General features: G+C 33.1%; 1 protein-coding gene across 1 annotated transcript in view; it reads left to right on the forward strand.

The window, feature by feature from the left end:
* LOC106469153 (kielin/chordin-like protein) overlaps nt 1–16075 on the forward strand; it is a 35314-nt gene extending 19239 nt beyond the window's left edge. Inside the window, exons 8-19 of the mRNA XM_013929617.2 lie at nt 2642–2863; nt 4388–4414; nt 5381–5605; nt 5993–6049; nt 6392–6592; nt 8441–8671; nt 10034–10113; nt 12920–13001; nt 14077–14190; nt 14838–15050; nt 15258–15681; nt 15895–16075. Coding sequence (XP_013785071.2) covers nt 2642–2863; nt 4388–4414; nt 5381–5605; nt 5993–6049; nt 6392–6592; nt 8441–8671; nt 10034–10113; nt 12920–13001; nt 14077–14190; nt 14838–15050; nt 15258–15352 — 1547 coding nt within the window. The 3' untranslated portion in view covers nt 15353–15681; nt 15895–16075. The remainder of the gene's footprint in view (nt 1–2641; nt 2864–4387; nt 4415–5380; nt 5606–5992; nt 6050–6391; nt 6593–8440; nt 8672–10033; nt 10114–12919; nt 13002–14076; nt 14191–14837; nt 15051–15257; nt 15682–15894) is intronic.
* The last annotated feature ends 229 nt before the right edge of the window (nt 16076–16304 follow it).

Raw genomic sequence — 16304 nt, forward strand, 5'->3', positions numbered from 1 at the left:
GTATCACTGAAGTTCCTCGGGAAGAATTTTTACGGGAAATTATCAAACGAACAGAGACGTAACAATATCAACAGCATATTGATGAAAAAGGTTCCTTGCCTTCAAGATAAATGATAAACTAATTTTCCCTAAACATTAATCTCTATACATAGAAATATTTTACAATAACTTTTTTGTTCACCATGAATTCTCTAGTATGAGGATTTCTTTGCCAAACTATGAAATGATAAGCATCCTCTCCTTTCCAAAATAGTAATGGATATTGTAAATAATCTTATGCCCTATTAGTTTCAGCTACTCTTTTTTAATCTGTTATTCCTTTGCTCATGTACAATATCTCGCTTTCCATACTCTCCTTTCTATTGGACAAAATTTTGTGATGTTGGGTCAGTGTGTCTCCTTGACAACCAATAAAACGTAATGGGGAATTTCAGCGAGTTATTATGCTTTTTATGCGCAAGCAATACCAAGCGTGGAGTGCGCATATACCCGATTCAATTTTATTACTCATCACGATCTATACCAACCTTCCCTCAAATCTAATCTAACTATTATATGCTCAAAGTTATCGGTGTGACATATGAACTGACAGAATTTTGACCCTTCCATGTTAGTTCTAGGAGTCACTATGGCAAGTTTGGTGGAGATTGGACAAATAGTGTGGTTAGTGGACAAACATACAATAGATTTCGTTTATATATATAGAAGATGTAGCGCTAATGTTTGTAACGTTTGATTAATTCAAGGGTATCAAATGTGTTGAAGAACATGTTAAGATCGGAAATAGTTCAGAACACCTTAATCTTAACTGGCCTACTATTAGTTTCCAGTAAGAAGGGTATATGATAGCATTCCATATTATTACTTATATAACGGAAACCCCTGTCATCATTGGCCAACAGAAACAACTTACTATCAAGATAACATTGAGTTCCATTCTCATAGAACATGCATATAAGAAAAAGTTAAGAAAGAAGAATTTTGGAAATATTTCCATTCCAATGTGTTATACCAGTTGAGGAATTTTTCGTGTGGACAGGTAGATATGTTCGTGGGTTACTTCATATAGTATGAAACTTATTTCCTCATACTGTATAACAAGTACCACACCATTGCTGAGAACTGCTGATAATACTATGTTTTTTTTATACAATATGATTGAATATATTTAATGTTATATCCACATAAGGTAAACATATATAATTCAAACCTTAAAGCTTGAACGAGTAGAATCATGTGTGCTTAGCAATAAAATTCGCGCAGTTACTTTATATATGTTTGCTTTACTTTGTTATCAACGTCGCTTTGCACGCTTTGATCAAACAAAATGGTAGTTTTTGTAACCAAAGTAAAAGATGAAAATAAGAAATAAAACTGTTTACATATATTGCTCATTATCCAAAAAATATGTATGCTTGACACTCTTCTCTATAATTAGAAAGGACAACTTTTGGCTTTATTGTGAACATTATCACCTCTAGAGCAGGTCTAAAACATTTCATTCACCAGCTTTTGTTACTTTAATTCTAGAGCGAATTGAGGTTTTACACAAAAAAATTTAAAAAATTCAGCATCCCAATCTTTGTCCAGCAATTTAAAAATGGTGCAAGTATTATTTTTCAGTGGTGTGAATATAAAACTAGTGTTTAAACTTTTGCAAAGTTTGATTGTGAAAAAAATTTAAAATCTTATTTAAAATGGCTTTAAAAATTACTCGTATTTCACCATTATTCGTCGCTAAGGGAAGCAACTACAAAAAGTATGCACACCAAGTACAGTAGCGAAAGTTGGAGTGAGCGTTTGCTACGCAAGCACCTAGCGACCACGGCCAGCGGACCTTTACTCTATCTCTCGCAAGTTTTACAAAATATAATGATACTAGTGCTACAGGTATGAAGCAATGAATTCAATCTGTATCTATTTAGCTGAAGCTTTTCACGACTTCTTTTTAACTGTAAATAAATATTTATTCTTGAAAGCGGTAAATGAGAAATAACATCAATTAATAAAAAAAATACCCTCTTCCCCTTCATCTAGTCATTTTCGTTCCCAGAACTCGTTTTGCATAGCTCAGCTTAAAACGAGAGTATCATTCGGTGTCACTCCTGCTTCTGGTTCTTTCTCACACGTTGTCATCTTTAATAGTAACACAGGTTTCAACACATGATCATCCTACTTGATAATATGTGTAATATTAGCAGTATCTTGGTCTGCCTATTACTTTCCTGTATGGGTTACTTCCCTTTAAAGGTGTAGTTAAACGCTAATGATTACAGTGTGTTGATGTAAACTTACTGTTGGAGCTAAAAGAGAATTTTGACTTTTTTTCTTTTTTCGCTCAAGCGTTTTTGGATGAATAAAAATTTCTTCCACCGTTTTATTGTTAACACCATATTGTCAAACTAGATCTCTGACATGGAGATTATAGTAACGCTTTCGATAGCCGAAGAGTTTATTATTATTTGCTCTAACTGTTCGAAAAAAAATATTCCTTAAAACTTGCTTATCTCACTCCAGATAATCATATAATGATGTACTTCAATAAAGATCTTGAGTACTTTTTATTTATAAGGTTCATAGAATTACTTTTAGTCGTAGTAATTGAAGTTGAAATAAAAATATTTTTATTCTTAATTTCTAGTGTGTCTTTATAAAGGCGTCACCTATCAGGTAGGGAAGGAAATTAACATCACTGATCCATGCAGACATTGCACATGCCGTCAGGGGGCTACAGCTGAAGACATTGCTATAATAGATTGTATCTCAGTGGAATGTCCCCACTTATTTTTACCAACTACTTTAGAGAAAGGGTGTTATCATGTTTACGAAGAAGGAACGTGTTGTCCTGTACGTACGGAATGTGGTAAGAGTAAATGTATATATTTACTGGATATATATATCAGACAAACACCGATTTATTAGTTTCAGGTTTTTGATGTGTTAAACAAAAATCCGTGCTATTTGTTATTACGTCCCTACGATATATGTAAAACACATTTTCATCGTTTTTTTTTTCGAGTTTACTTGGATATATTAATTAGACCAAATCCCATTTGTTAGTTTTATTGTTTGTTTGTTTGTTTTGAATTTCGCGCAAAGCTACACGAGGGCTATCTGCGCTAGCCGTCCCTAATTTGGCAGTGTAAGACTAGAGGGAAGGCAGCTAGTCATTCCCTCCCACCGCCAACTCTTGGGCTACTCTTTTACTAACATTATAACGCTCCCACGGCTGAAAGGGCGAGCATGTTTGGTGTGACGGGGATTCGAACCCGCGACCCGCAGATTGCGAGTCGAGCTCCCTAACCACCTGGCCATGCCGGGCCATATTAGTTTTAAGAATACATTGAAGTTTTCCTAAAGTTTTTTCTTTTGTTCTTTGATGTTTAGTTGATTCCTTGAATACGCTAGATAAAATATGATTTATCTGTTGATTAAGCTTGAAGATCTATTTATATAAAGTCTGGTTTGTTAGTTTTCATTTTTTCATGACTCTTTGAACCAAGATCCAAATTATTTATTATCAGGCTTAATGGATGTGTTAGGCCAAAAATGGTTTGTTATTTTTGAAGTGTAATTTTTTATTACTTTAAAATCCTATTTATTTATCGATTAAGGTTTAATTAATGTTTTGATTCAAATACGGTCTCTTAGTTTGGAGTTTCATAGATGTACTAGATCAAATCTGACTTGCTACTTTTGATGTTTAATGGATGCATTTGACCAAATCAGATTGTTAATTTTGAAGCTTAATACTCATGTTAGATTATATTCCGTTTGCCTATTTTGAGCCACGCAGTGGCACAGCGGTACGTCTGCGGACTTACAACGCAAGAATCCGGGTTTCGATACCCGTGGTGGATAGAGCACAGACAGCCAATCGTGTAGTTTTGTGCTTAATTACAAACAAACAAACCTATTTTGTACTCACTACAGAGATGTTAGAGTAAATTATGTTTGTTTGTTTTGTGGCTTCAATAGAAAGTGTTAAAGTTAGTGTTAAACCTTTAGAAAATTCACTTTTCTTTAAATATCATTGAATTATTTTCAGTTATTATTTTCCATTATTTTTATTGATTCTTATCACGAAATTAACCAATTAACTTCACGATAAACTCTAGAAATCACCAATGTATGATATCAATTTGTTATTGGTTTTAAAATATAATTCTAAGGTGATGCAAATGTTTAATAGATGTTTTAAAGAATGACAATAATAAATATTTTTATGAGTATTGTTTTATGAATATTTTTTATATTTAAGTCTTGATGATTGTATCCAAAAATATATTATGAAATCTTTAGTGATATTAATGAAAAATCTTATTTTGGGGGTTTAATAGATCATTCTTCGTGCTATTTAACGCAGTTGTTTTGTTTCTTTTTTCAGTCGACGAGAGTAATCAACAAACACCACGTAAGTCACTTTTAATAAATAAACCTAATTTCACAAGAGGTAAATATTTTCAATTTTTCTTAGTTTCTTCGCGGGAAGAAAGATGGCGGGTCATTCTTCTGAATTTATCTTGTCTTTAGACAAACGCAGCGGCCAGTTTAATCATGACTACTAGTCCATTAATGGAATATTTTATTTTTAAATCGGAACATTCTACAAAATTATGTCATTCCGCCACAAGCAGATTTTTATTTTAAATATAAAAAAGAGGAAACATTGAAAAAATAGATAATTCGAATGATTTATCATACTGCAAAATGCTCTATTAGTAATGAAACACTGTTGACGAATCTTTATTGATTCGACAACATTATTTTTTAACTTACATAAAATAAATGACATTTCACGTGTCATAAATAATTGTTTATTTCGTCCGCTAGGGCATCGAAAAATAAGGCATGCTGTTGTCTGCTAGGTTTAAGTTGTTTAATCAATGACTCTATTTAAAACTCCCAAATTTAAAGGTTGAAAGAAAACTTTAATTATTGTATTTTTTTTTGTTAGAAAGCTGATAAACAGGTAAGAAGCAAAGAAATTTTAAGACTATTTGTAAATCAGGACAAATGTTTCAATTTACTTATTTCTACTTTAACCCTGCAAACGATATCGTTTTATTTTTTAACTGAAACTTTATTTTATTGTTCAGTACAGGATATTATCACAATTAGACACGATTAACGTAATAACATTTCAAAATATTGATGGTGCGAGGTTTTGAAAAGTTGTTGATATTAGTGTTTCTTACATATTTGAAAAGCATTTTATTTTATATAATTACGAATAACAAAATCTAATTTATTTTAATAAAACTAATATCGTAACGGAATAATCATGACATTTTGGAAAGTGTGAATGAAACATGACAAAAAACGTAAGACAATTGTAGACTTTCTTTTACCCCATTTTATTTTCCTTCAACTGATATAGGCGCCTCCTGTGAGTACAACGGAAAACGATATGAATTAGGACAAACAATTTCGCCTGATGAGGACGAGTGTTTGACTTGTCTATGCACTGAAGAGTGGAATGGAATTACCAACTCAAGCTGTAAACGTATAGAATGCTTACTGGAAGAAGACTTAACAAGACTCAGAAGAGGATGCATCCCGATATACCACGAGAGCACCTGCTGTCCGATAGAATATCACTGTCGTGAGTTTCGGAATCCTGTTATTCGATAGAGAGTTACTGATGTATAACCTTGGCTTTTATTATCTGTTAAAATATCACTGAATAACTTGAATATTCTTTTGTTCAACTGAAAATCACTTCTGTGCCTACGTAACTTATTTAAAGTTCGTGGTATGATGCCTGAAGCAGCTAGTGATGATTGAAATTGGAAATAATACAACAAAAAAATCAAAAAAAGAAAATATCGCACTAGAATGATATTTAAATATATTTTAATAACAATATGATCCATATGGTAACGTGTTATTACCAAGATTATTTTTTTCTCTGTTTAAAAGATCTGTTGTTCCCCATGTTTATGAAGATATTCTGTGCTAATACTAATAATGTTTTACTTTTTTTTTACAGCTCCCAGTTCATCAGAGAGAAACGTTTCTGACGAAAACGTAATGGACAAAATAGATAGTAAGAATTTGAAATTGTATTCGACTAGGTTTTTTTCTGAAGTGAAAACTGAGAGGATATAAAATTCGAAACCGCGACATTGCTTATCTGGCAGACGATACTTTGAGTATCGTAACTGTTGTAGACTTAGCTCTTTTCTGTTTTATAAATTTATTTGTATTCAATTGATCAAGGCGCCACCTATGGGTACAAAGGGAAAATTGATAAACTGTAACAGAAATATGTAATTTTATATTACACGTAAATGTGGTTTAAGATTAAAATGAAAGGCCATAATTAAAACATGTTTGAGCAAGAATATACTTGCTATACTATAATCACTGCATTATTATTATTACACAGTTCCTGACTTCTGCAACCTACCAAACAAAACGGGCCCTTGCTTGGCGTACTTTCTTAACTACTTTTACGATCACTCTGAAAGGCAGTGCAAAGAATTTGTGTATGGTGGTTGTCAAGGTAACGAAAATAACTTCAGATCACTTGCTGCATGTGAAACGACGTGTATGCCTGAAAACCGCACTGCGAATCAAGAAGATATAGGTAAGTTAGCAAACATAAACATGGTTTATACATAGTAAGTTGTTAAAACAAGGATTACACTAAGACAGTGAAACAGGAAATTATGGGCTCGTTAGCAAAACATGGTTTAAACTTTTAACACCGAATAAATGGAACAGGAAGTACTAAGTAAGTTAGTAATACCTGGTTTAAAACAAAAGCAATGGAAAGGGGAGATGCAGGTAAATTGGTAAACAATGGTTTAAACCCACATGAATGGAACAGGAAGTTCTAAGTATGTCAGAAACACTTGGTTGAAAACAACAACAAAAAGAAAATAGGAAGTTTTAGAGAAGTTAGTGGGAATGGGTTACTGTAATCTTTTCTTTACTGAAGTTCACCAATAAACAACTAATGCAAAAAGTAAAAAAAAATTCAATTTCAAGCAATTGTAATATTTTGATATATATACACAAAGAGAGAGAGATGATTGAATACGTTATATAAACTATTTTGAATGTGCAAATCAACAAATCACGTGACAGCATAGCCCATATTAAGTTTTGGTAGAGCGGAATGTATCAGAACCGCATTTTGTCATTGTGTGGCGTTTCGTAAGTAGTATGATACCACTCACAATTGATTGCTTTGGGGAAGAGCAAGTAACGTCCCTTTCTGACGCAAGCTATTATTACACTTAGATAATAGATATATGTTCAGGTCGAGAATTTAGTATTTCCATGATGGGGATATTCCTTGTACTTGATGGCATTAAAAAAGCAAGTAATATGGGTCAACTTGTTGGCCACTAATAGCCATCGTAAGAAAAGTACGACATCTTGTAACAAGTGAGAATTCACAAATACAAAAATCGGTGGAAAAGCTACCAATTTGTCCCAGAATGCAACCTAATCAAGAAGGATATCAGTCTGAAAAAAGTGACACAAGTCACGTGTACACAAGATGCTTCCACGACATGTCCGTTCAACCAGTCCGTACCTATTGTCCTCATAAGCTAGATGAATTATGGAGAGCTGTAGTGAACGGTAGTATGCTTTTGACATGACAAGCCTTATAATGGAGACTGCTACAATAGAAACTACGCAGTAGGGCTATTATCTAGATACACCGTCGTCAGGTATATTATGACCTGGACGTGGCGACATGGACTATAACAGTGAGTGAGGCTCCAACTTAGTTTTAATATAACGTACTCAACCTTTATATTATTGTTTTCGGGTAAGATTTTCCGCGTTATAATGCAAATTATTATAAGAACAACAAACGCGAATCATCTTATAGTTTTTTTAACCAAATATGAATGGCTACTTACTGTTGCCAATAAAATTAGCTTTACCTTAAATTTTAATTTTATGGTCAACTAAGTGAAATAAATGATCATTATTTACTGACTTTTTTACATGCATATTTTTATAATAAAAAACATTATTAAGGTTATAAGAATAATATGAACATTTCTAATGCTTAAAAAAGTAATAAAAGTTCTTTCTTTTTTATGTTTTCGTTACTAATTATTTTATTTTGGAGACTTATCCATTGATAATTCCATGTAACATGAATCAAATATAAATTAAGGCCTACCATTGGTAGTCAATAGAGATATATCAAACTTAAAACTGTCTAGCAGGCATTATTTCTGTAACTGAATGAGGTTATAGGTGGCCCAATGTCCCTTGTGTGGATGGTCAAGCTCAGTGGCACACCTAGTTAACCTTTATTCATATTTATTTACTGTTACATCCCAAAATTTATAAATAGCCATGTTTCCGTAGACAACCTGTGTTACTTCAACCAGAAGTATTATAGCAAAGGAGAACTTTTGGAGATTAACCAACATCCCAAAATTGATTAATAACCATGTTTCCGTAGACAACCTGTGTTACTTCAACCGGAAGTATTATAGTAAAGGAGAACTTTTGGAGATTAACCATCCAACTAACTGTGTCAAGTGCACGTGCGACACCCCTCCAGATTTTACATGCATCCACCAGACTTGTCCTCCACCCCCTCATAACGACTATGAGAACTGTAAACCTATACATCATGAGGGAACTTGCTGCCCTGAGTACGTCTGTCGAATGGCAGATGAAAACACACACGGTAAGTGTTAATAATCCTCAGTAAATGCGACCTAATATTTTAGAAACGTTATAAAAAATTAATCGAAACTACTTTATGTGCAAGAACAGTACATATAATATATCATCATTCGTATCTTAAGTTTTGCTATTTTATTAACTAAAACTGCATAAAAAACAGCAACCGAAGATATGTAGAATTTACTACTCACTCAAAAATATTTTATTTTAGTTTTAAAGTTTTGATTTGAGATTACGGAAAGGAAGAAGAAACAAAGGATAAAACACCACCAGGATTAAACTAATTTTAGCAAATGAGCTTCGATTTCTTGCAAGACGTTTCACATGAAACTGAACATCAAATACAAAATTTTGAGAACCACATTTGAATCATACAATATCGTTGGAGTGAATCATATGACTAAGTGTCATGTACAATACAACTGATTCCTTATATTTTTTGAGACGTTTTTATTGTTTTGCTAGAGTTAATTCATAACACTCGTTAATAACACTTTGTGTAAAGTCTAAACAATATAATAATTTTGGTATGTACGCTATTTCCTGTGTTCATATGAATTAGTCTTCACTGTATCAATAAAAAATTCAGTAACTCAGATAATATGCTATTGAAAATATATCATAGTGAAATAGTTTAAACATACATAGAAATAGCTTAAGAAACAATATGAAAACCAGGGGTCGCTAGCTATACGAATATATGTTAAAAATCATTGTAAGTTGTATTACCTTGTAAAAACTGTGTTTGTTAGTATATCAACTCTGATTTGCATTTGATTATTTGAACGAACCATTTCATAAACAATTTTGTATGGCATCTGTCTATTAAGTAGAGGAGGATTAACGTTAATCATAAGCACAGTTCTGTTTTAAATGGCCCTCCAGTGGCTGAGCGACAAGTCTCTGGACTTACGACGCTAAAAATCGGTTTTCGGTTTCCATGATGGACACAGCGAGAATAGCCAATTTTGTAGCTTTGCATTTAACAAAGAAACAATAAATTGGCCCGATTATAGGACGATCTCGATTAGAAGGCGACCCCTATTTTCAGAAACCATGGAAAAGAAAAGAAATTGAGAGCGCATTCGTAGACGGATGCTATCTGGACATTCAGGAATGTGACAGGCTAGAGTAGTGGGAAGGGGCCTGTGGTCGGCCGCGATTATAAGGTGACTATGAATTTTACAGCCTAATTATTAATCCAAAAACATCGCCTTATAATCGGGCCAATACGGTAACTTAAATATACATTGAAGTGACACAACTTTCGGTCTTATGACTAATTTTACGCATCTTCTTATGTTTTGTTTAAGTGAGGCAAGTTTCGGTTTTATAAAAATTATTTGTATTCGTATACTTTTAGAGAATATTAAAGAAGAAAGAAAGAGTGATGACGATGAAGTAGTGATGATTGGACCACCCCCTGAAGAAGATCCTTGTACTGTGAGTACCGTGTTTCTTTATTCATTGACCTAGTTGTTTACATTGTATGTGTCTGAGAAATTGCTGTTTAGGTTAAAAATACTAAATACCAGATCTTCCAGACAATATGGGTACAGAATGTAATCTTTCAATTGAACCTTAAAGATGACAAAGCATTAGAAACCAATAGGTGATAAAATTCATGTAAACTATTGATCTTTGAAGGTTAGATATTTTAGGCAGTGGCTTGTGGGAGACAAAATATAGATCCAAAAATAAAATGCTATTTTCACATACCTCTGATTTTGCATCCGAAAGCAATGTGGAAAGAAACGTATGCAATTCACTTGATTCTTATCACATATGTTAGGCCTATTGAACAATCATCCAATAATAAGTATTACATTTTGCATATACATGTTTTATGTCGACGCGTCGAATTATTATATCAACACCTTTAAGTATTTAATGTACGATTCAGCATCATTATAAGTACACTTTTATATAATAAGTCTGCATGTCGATACACGTGTATATGTACTTTATAAACTTGTAGATAAGATAAAGCTGCGCGATTTAATATTTTAAATTGTTGATATGATAAATCAACGTGCCAATAGATGAACGCATCATGTACAATATATAACATTACTGTGTACAATTTACTCAATTGCAGGTTAAATTATAGAGTTATTTTTCCTAAGAGGTTATATTCTAAAAATCAAACAAACACTAGTGCCTATATGACACATGTTGTAAATGTTCATGCTGCCCTTGATTGACAAAAAGATTGATTTACACTTACATATAAATTTCTCGAACTTTCGAAACGCTTGCCCAACATTATTTTTCGTTGTATGAATGTACACACACACACACACACACACACACACATATATATATATATATATATACGCACACGTATATATATATACGATTCTAAGAAAACTCGTATAAATCTTTCTTGGTCGCGAACTTTTATGATCTGCTAAAAACAAACGTAGATTCTATGATGTTGTTATAATTTTGACCTGGTAATTTCTTTGTTAGCTAGGGGGCAGGTGACGTTAAGATCAAATAATTTTGTGGAAGTAGGCCTAGAATATGTAAAGTGACGCCATAAACACCTAATGGCTTTGCGAAATATTTAGAAAAATTATTATATATAAATCTTGGCGAGCCAGTCAGTTGGCCAAATAAGAATGCAGTGAAACAGTAAAGCATCAGAAATATAGAAAGTTATTTTCTAACCGGCAGAGTGAATTAGACAATATGTTTATGTTTTTGTATCTGTGTTAGCTGTTGTGCATATTGAGTTAATTTGTAGAAGTAAGTAAATTTTCGTTTTAGTATAGGGACAGATAATGTGGGCCTACATTAAATGTAAGTGTACAAGCCTGTAGAGAAATGTTGAGGAGGAAATAATATTAATTCGCTATTGTTGCATAGACTGGAACTTGAATTATTTTCACCTGATAAGTTCAAAAATCCGCCAACTAAAGAACAACGTTAAAATAATATGGTTAACACGTACGAGCATTTTCAAAATGTCTAGGAATAGAAATGACGCAGTCAAAAGTTGTCAAATAGAAGCAGTTGTGGGCATGTCAGAACAAAATGTTTGATAATTGTCTAAACATAATGCAGGTTATGATGTGCGTTTGCAGTGTGTGGCGTAAGTACCAAACAGTGAAACAAGTGTAAGCAAAATGCTTGGGTAATAGATACAGAGTGTGATATAAGTCAAAATGTAGATAAAGCTGTGTTTACACACAATGCGTGATATAAGTCAAAATGTAAGTAATGTTGTGTATACACATAATACGTGATATAAGTCAAAATGTAAGTAATGTTGTGTATACACATAATACGTGATATAAGTCAAAATGTAAGTAATGTTGTGTATACACATAATACGTGATATAAGTCAAAATGTAAGTAATGTTGTGTATACACATAATACGTGATATAAGTCAAAATGTAAGTAATGTTGTGTATACACATAATACGTGATATAAGTCAAAATGTAAGTAAAGTTGTGTATACACATAATGCATGATATAAGTCAAAATGTAAGTAATGTTGTGTATACACATAATGCGTGATATATATCAAAATGTAAGTAATGTTGTGTGTACACATAATGCATGATATATGTCAAAATGTAAGTAATGTTGTGTATACACATAATGTATGATATAAGTCAAAGTGTAAGTAACGTAGTTTACACACATAATGCGTGATATTGGTTAAAAACGCAAGTAGTATCTGATATCGGTGTAAAAATGAGTGGCATTTATCTAAAAATGCAATTTGTAATTCTAAAACAGCTTGTCTGCTGATTAATTGAGAGGAATAAATTAGTAGCATCAGTGCTACGTATTCTGAGTTATATGAAGTCTAGTCTTATGTTTTCGATTTGCCTTTTTCCACAGTTACTGACGAGTAGTGAAATTCCCGGAAACTGGTATAACTAAATGCAAGTGGTGAATTGAATGATAGATTGGACTCATTTTTATTTTTAGTATTTCAGACAACTTACTTAATAAATAACTGAGAGACATAAATAAGTAGCTTCAATGCTATATACTCTTCAAATCATTTATAAGTATAGATTAACTGCAGTAAGTAAATGGCAACGAGAAACATGTATGGTATAAGCAAAAAATGATAATAATTATAGATGCAAAGAAGGTGATATATAGGTGTTATTGAATACGTGAGGAATAAAAAATCCAAACTTTTTACAAATTGAACACTTATTAAGCAACCTTAACAAATAAAAGAGAGTTTGTTTTAACATTCTATTACTGTTTTATCCTCACAGGGTGAGAAATGTGCAGAAGATGAGCAATGTGTAATGTTCCAGGTTCAATGTGTGAGAGCACCATGTCCACCGCTTCCAACATGTGAGCTGAAAATTCTTTCAAAATATCCATTATAATTATACTCGGTTTTTATTTGTCTCCTGAAAATGCGCGCGCACATTACTATCTAAATCTGCATTCGTGCGCACTTCATTTTAACGGACATAAACATACTTTAGCACAAATATTGTATTTAAAAAAACACTGTTTTAACAAAGATACTAATTTGATAGCAAATGCTTTGCGAGTCTCTGCTAGATTTCATAAAATTTTATGAATAGGTTGAGTATGTAACATATGTCAACCTATTAAAGATTTAGACTGATGCTCAGTAATCTTTGTGTACAAGTAATGCTTGTGTAAGATCGTTGCGACATCATTGAGAGAAGTTCCAAATTCGCTATGTCTTAATTTGTTAATTTAAAATGCTTGAATTATCACTGTTCTTTTTAAAATAATTGTTATACACAATTATTTCTGCATAGAATAAGCTAACTAATTGGCATTAATATGAACTCAATGGTTTTGAAAGCTGTCGAGTTTAAAAAAGAAACAGTTGAGATGAGTAATTTATCAATCAAGCTGAAAACTTGTCTCCGAATCTGTGATGTCATACTATAAACATCGCCACCTGTTGACAGAGGTTTTACTTAAATTCTAATTATTTTGTCTAAAGTGAATAGAGCATATTTAGTGATATGTAATTGTTTTGTGTAACTCTACTGTGAAGTTGTCTCCGAATCTGTGATGTCAGACTATAAACATCGCCACCTGTTGACAGAGGTTTTACTTAAATTCTAATTATTTTGTCTAAAGTGAATAGAGCATATTTAGTGATATGTAATTCTCCGAATCTGTGATGTCATACTATAAACATCGCCACCTGTTGACAGAGGTTTTACTTAAATTTTAATTATTTTGTCTAAAGTGAAAAGAGCATATTTAGTGATATGTAATTGTTTTGTGTGACTTTACTGTGGAGGCCTCATCCATGTTACTCTTTTAAAACTTTATAAAAGTAGGTTTTTTTTCTTGTAAGCATCACGTTTGGTGGATGTAACAGGTCATAGTTGTGTGTCAGAGATACGAGTATTGAACATCTTTGTTCCCTATACAGGTATCAAAATTAACCCAGACTGTCCAACACCTAGCTGTGCACCAGGCTGTGTGGTAAGCGAGTTGGATGAAGAACACTGTCCCACTTGCGTTTGTAGAGGTCCTTTCTCACCAGGTACGTGATCGTAGGGTAGGGGTTGTCCTATTTGGTTATCTGAATAATGGAAATCCTCTTATGAATGAAGCAGGTAATGCATAGGAAAAATATTACACTTTGGTTCGATTAAGCAGTCTTGAGTCTCATCCACTCTCTCAAGTTATGTTAAGCCACCGCTCACTCTGATCGGTAGGTAATAAAGAAGCACTAGTCCATTTATTTGAAATCAAATAAATTATGTTAATGCCAATACTGACTTTTTGATCCAGTGAAGCGATCCCAGTGGTCCATGTTACTATGTGAATCAATTAAGTTCAATCCAGAGGGAGGTGTCCAGCTTAATCCATTGGTGATTAGTTAGGTAGAACCATCCCCTTGATCCAAACTTTGCTGCTAATTTACGTTTAATTCATTGATGCACAAGACTATTCCCCTGATCCAGACCATTAAAACATGATTCCTGGATTATGAGATTTGTTGAATAAATTGCCAAACATTTGTGTAATATACTTTGTCGGAAGTTTCAGAAATTTAGACAGAAAAATTAAATTTTCAGTCATTTATATATGAGATTAATTTATTCTGCTTGTGTTATTTTCTGTGAAGTTTTAAACTATGGTTTGTAATAGCCACTATTACATATTTCTTCACATTGTCTTGTTCAGCGAGAATAGAAGCGGAACGCTGCCCAGTACCATTTTGTGAAGGTTACGACTGTATGTTGGGAAATGGGAAAGATGGGTGTAAATTTTGCACCTGTGAAGTTGCATGTAAAACACCCGTCTGTCAGGAAGGATGTGAGCTCGATAATGGAACGCGTGAAGGCCAGTGTCCGTCCTGTGTTTGTAAAGTTGTTGAAGTGAACGTGGACAAAATCGGTATATTATTTTATATGATTTATCATAATTTTAGATTACATTTATTAAACACACAATGCTCTCTTATTTTTTGGACATTGTATATTAATATTTAGATCTTTCAGAAAATGTTAATTTCTAAGAGTTATAAAAGTTGAATTAAAATACAAGATATCAAAATGAGAAATTGGTTGGCCTGTTTCATTTCCAAAGCTTGTTTTATTTTAGATGGAGAGAAAGATAACAACCAAGAACAAACCACTCACAAAGACGAAGAGTCAAAGCCTGAAAATATTTCCAGTAACCCAGAAAGAACCCGATGAACCTAACAGCAACACAGATGATGCTGAAAAAGAGCCTAATGAGCCCTCCAACAATACAGACGACGACAAAGAACTCGATGAACCTAACAGCAACACAGATGCTGCTGAAAAAGAGCCTAATGAGCCCTCCAACAATACAGACGACGACAAAGAACTCGATGAACCTAATAGTAGCTTAGACGATGAAGAGAACACCAATGAACTCAACAGTAACACAAACGATGAAGTTTCTAATGCAACCAACAGTAGTATAGATGCTAAAGACGATCCCAATGAATCCGACAGTAACACAGGCGATGAAGAGACCGGTGAGCTTCATAGTAATATAGGTAATGACAGTTACATGAACCTAGAACAAATTTGGAAATTAGAAGTAAAATAACTTATTATAAGTCTGAATATTGAAAAGATGAGTTTAGTAAAGCATCATTACCCCGAATTTCAGAATTAAGAATGTGATAATGTATCTTCATGACGTGAGTGAGCTTTTTTATTCCTAAAATTTTACAATAAAACATGATGTCTTATTTTGTCTATTTCAGGCAACGCAATTAAAATTAATACCACTTCTGTCCGATGTCCTGAGCCTTCTTGTTTAGGATTCAAGTGTAAAATAATAGCAAGAGACAACGGCTGTAAGACGTGTATCTGTGAGTCCGCCTGCCCACCTACCGAATGTAACAACCCTGGATGTAAGGTGGAGGCTAATCCCCCTCCAGGGAAATGTCCTTCCGAAATTAGGTAACCAGTTGTTTTTTTGTTTTCGTTTACCTGTCTCAATGTCTTCTATTGTACACACACAGCCTCTGTTTGAATAGAGAGAAAGTAGACACAAGTTTGTTGTTAAGATACAACATATTTCTCATCTTGTAAGACATGAGGACACAAGCAATATAAATAAATTACACGTGCTGGTCTAGCAAAACACAGTTACAAACTGATTTGATAAGTC

This window comes from Limulus polyphemus, unplaced genomic scaffold (assembly GCF_000517525.1).
Source record: "Limulus polyphemus unplaced genomic scaffold, Limulus_polyphemus-2.1.2 Scaffold3326, whole genome shotgun sequence".
NCBI lineage: Eukaryota > Metazoa > Arthropoda > Merostomata > Xiphosura > Limulidae > Limulus > Limulus polyphemus.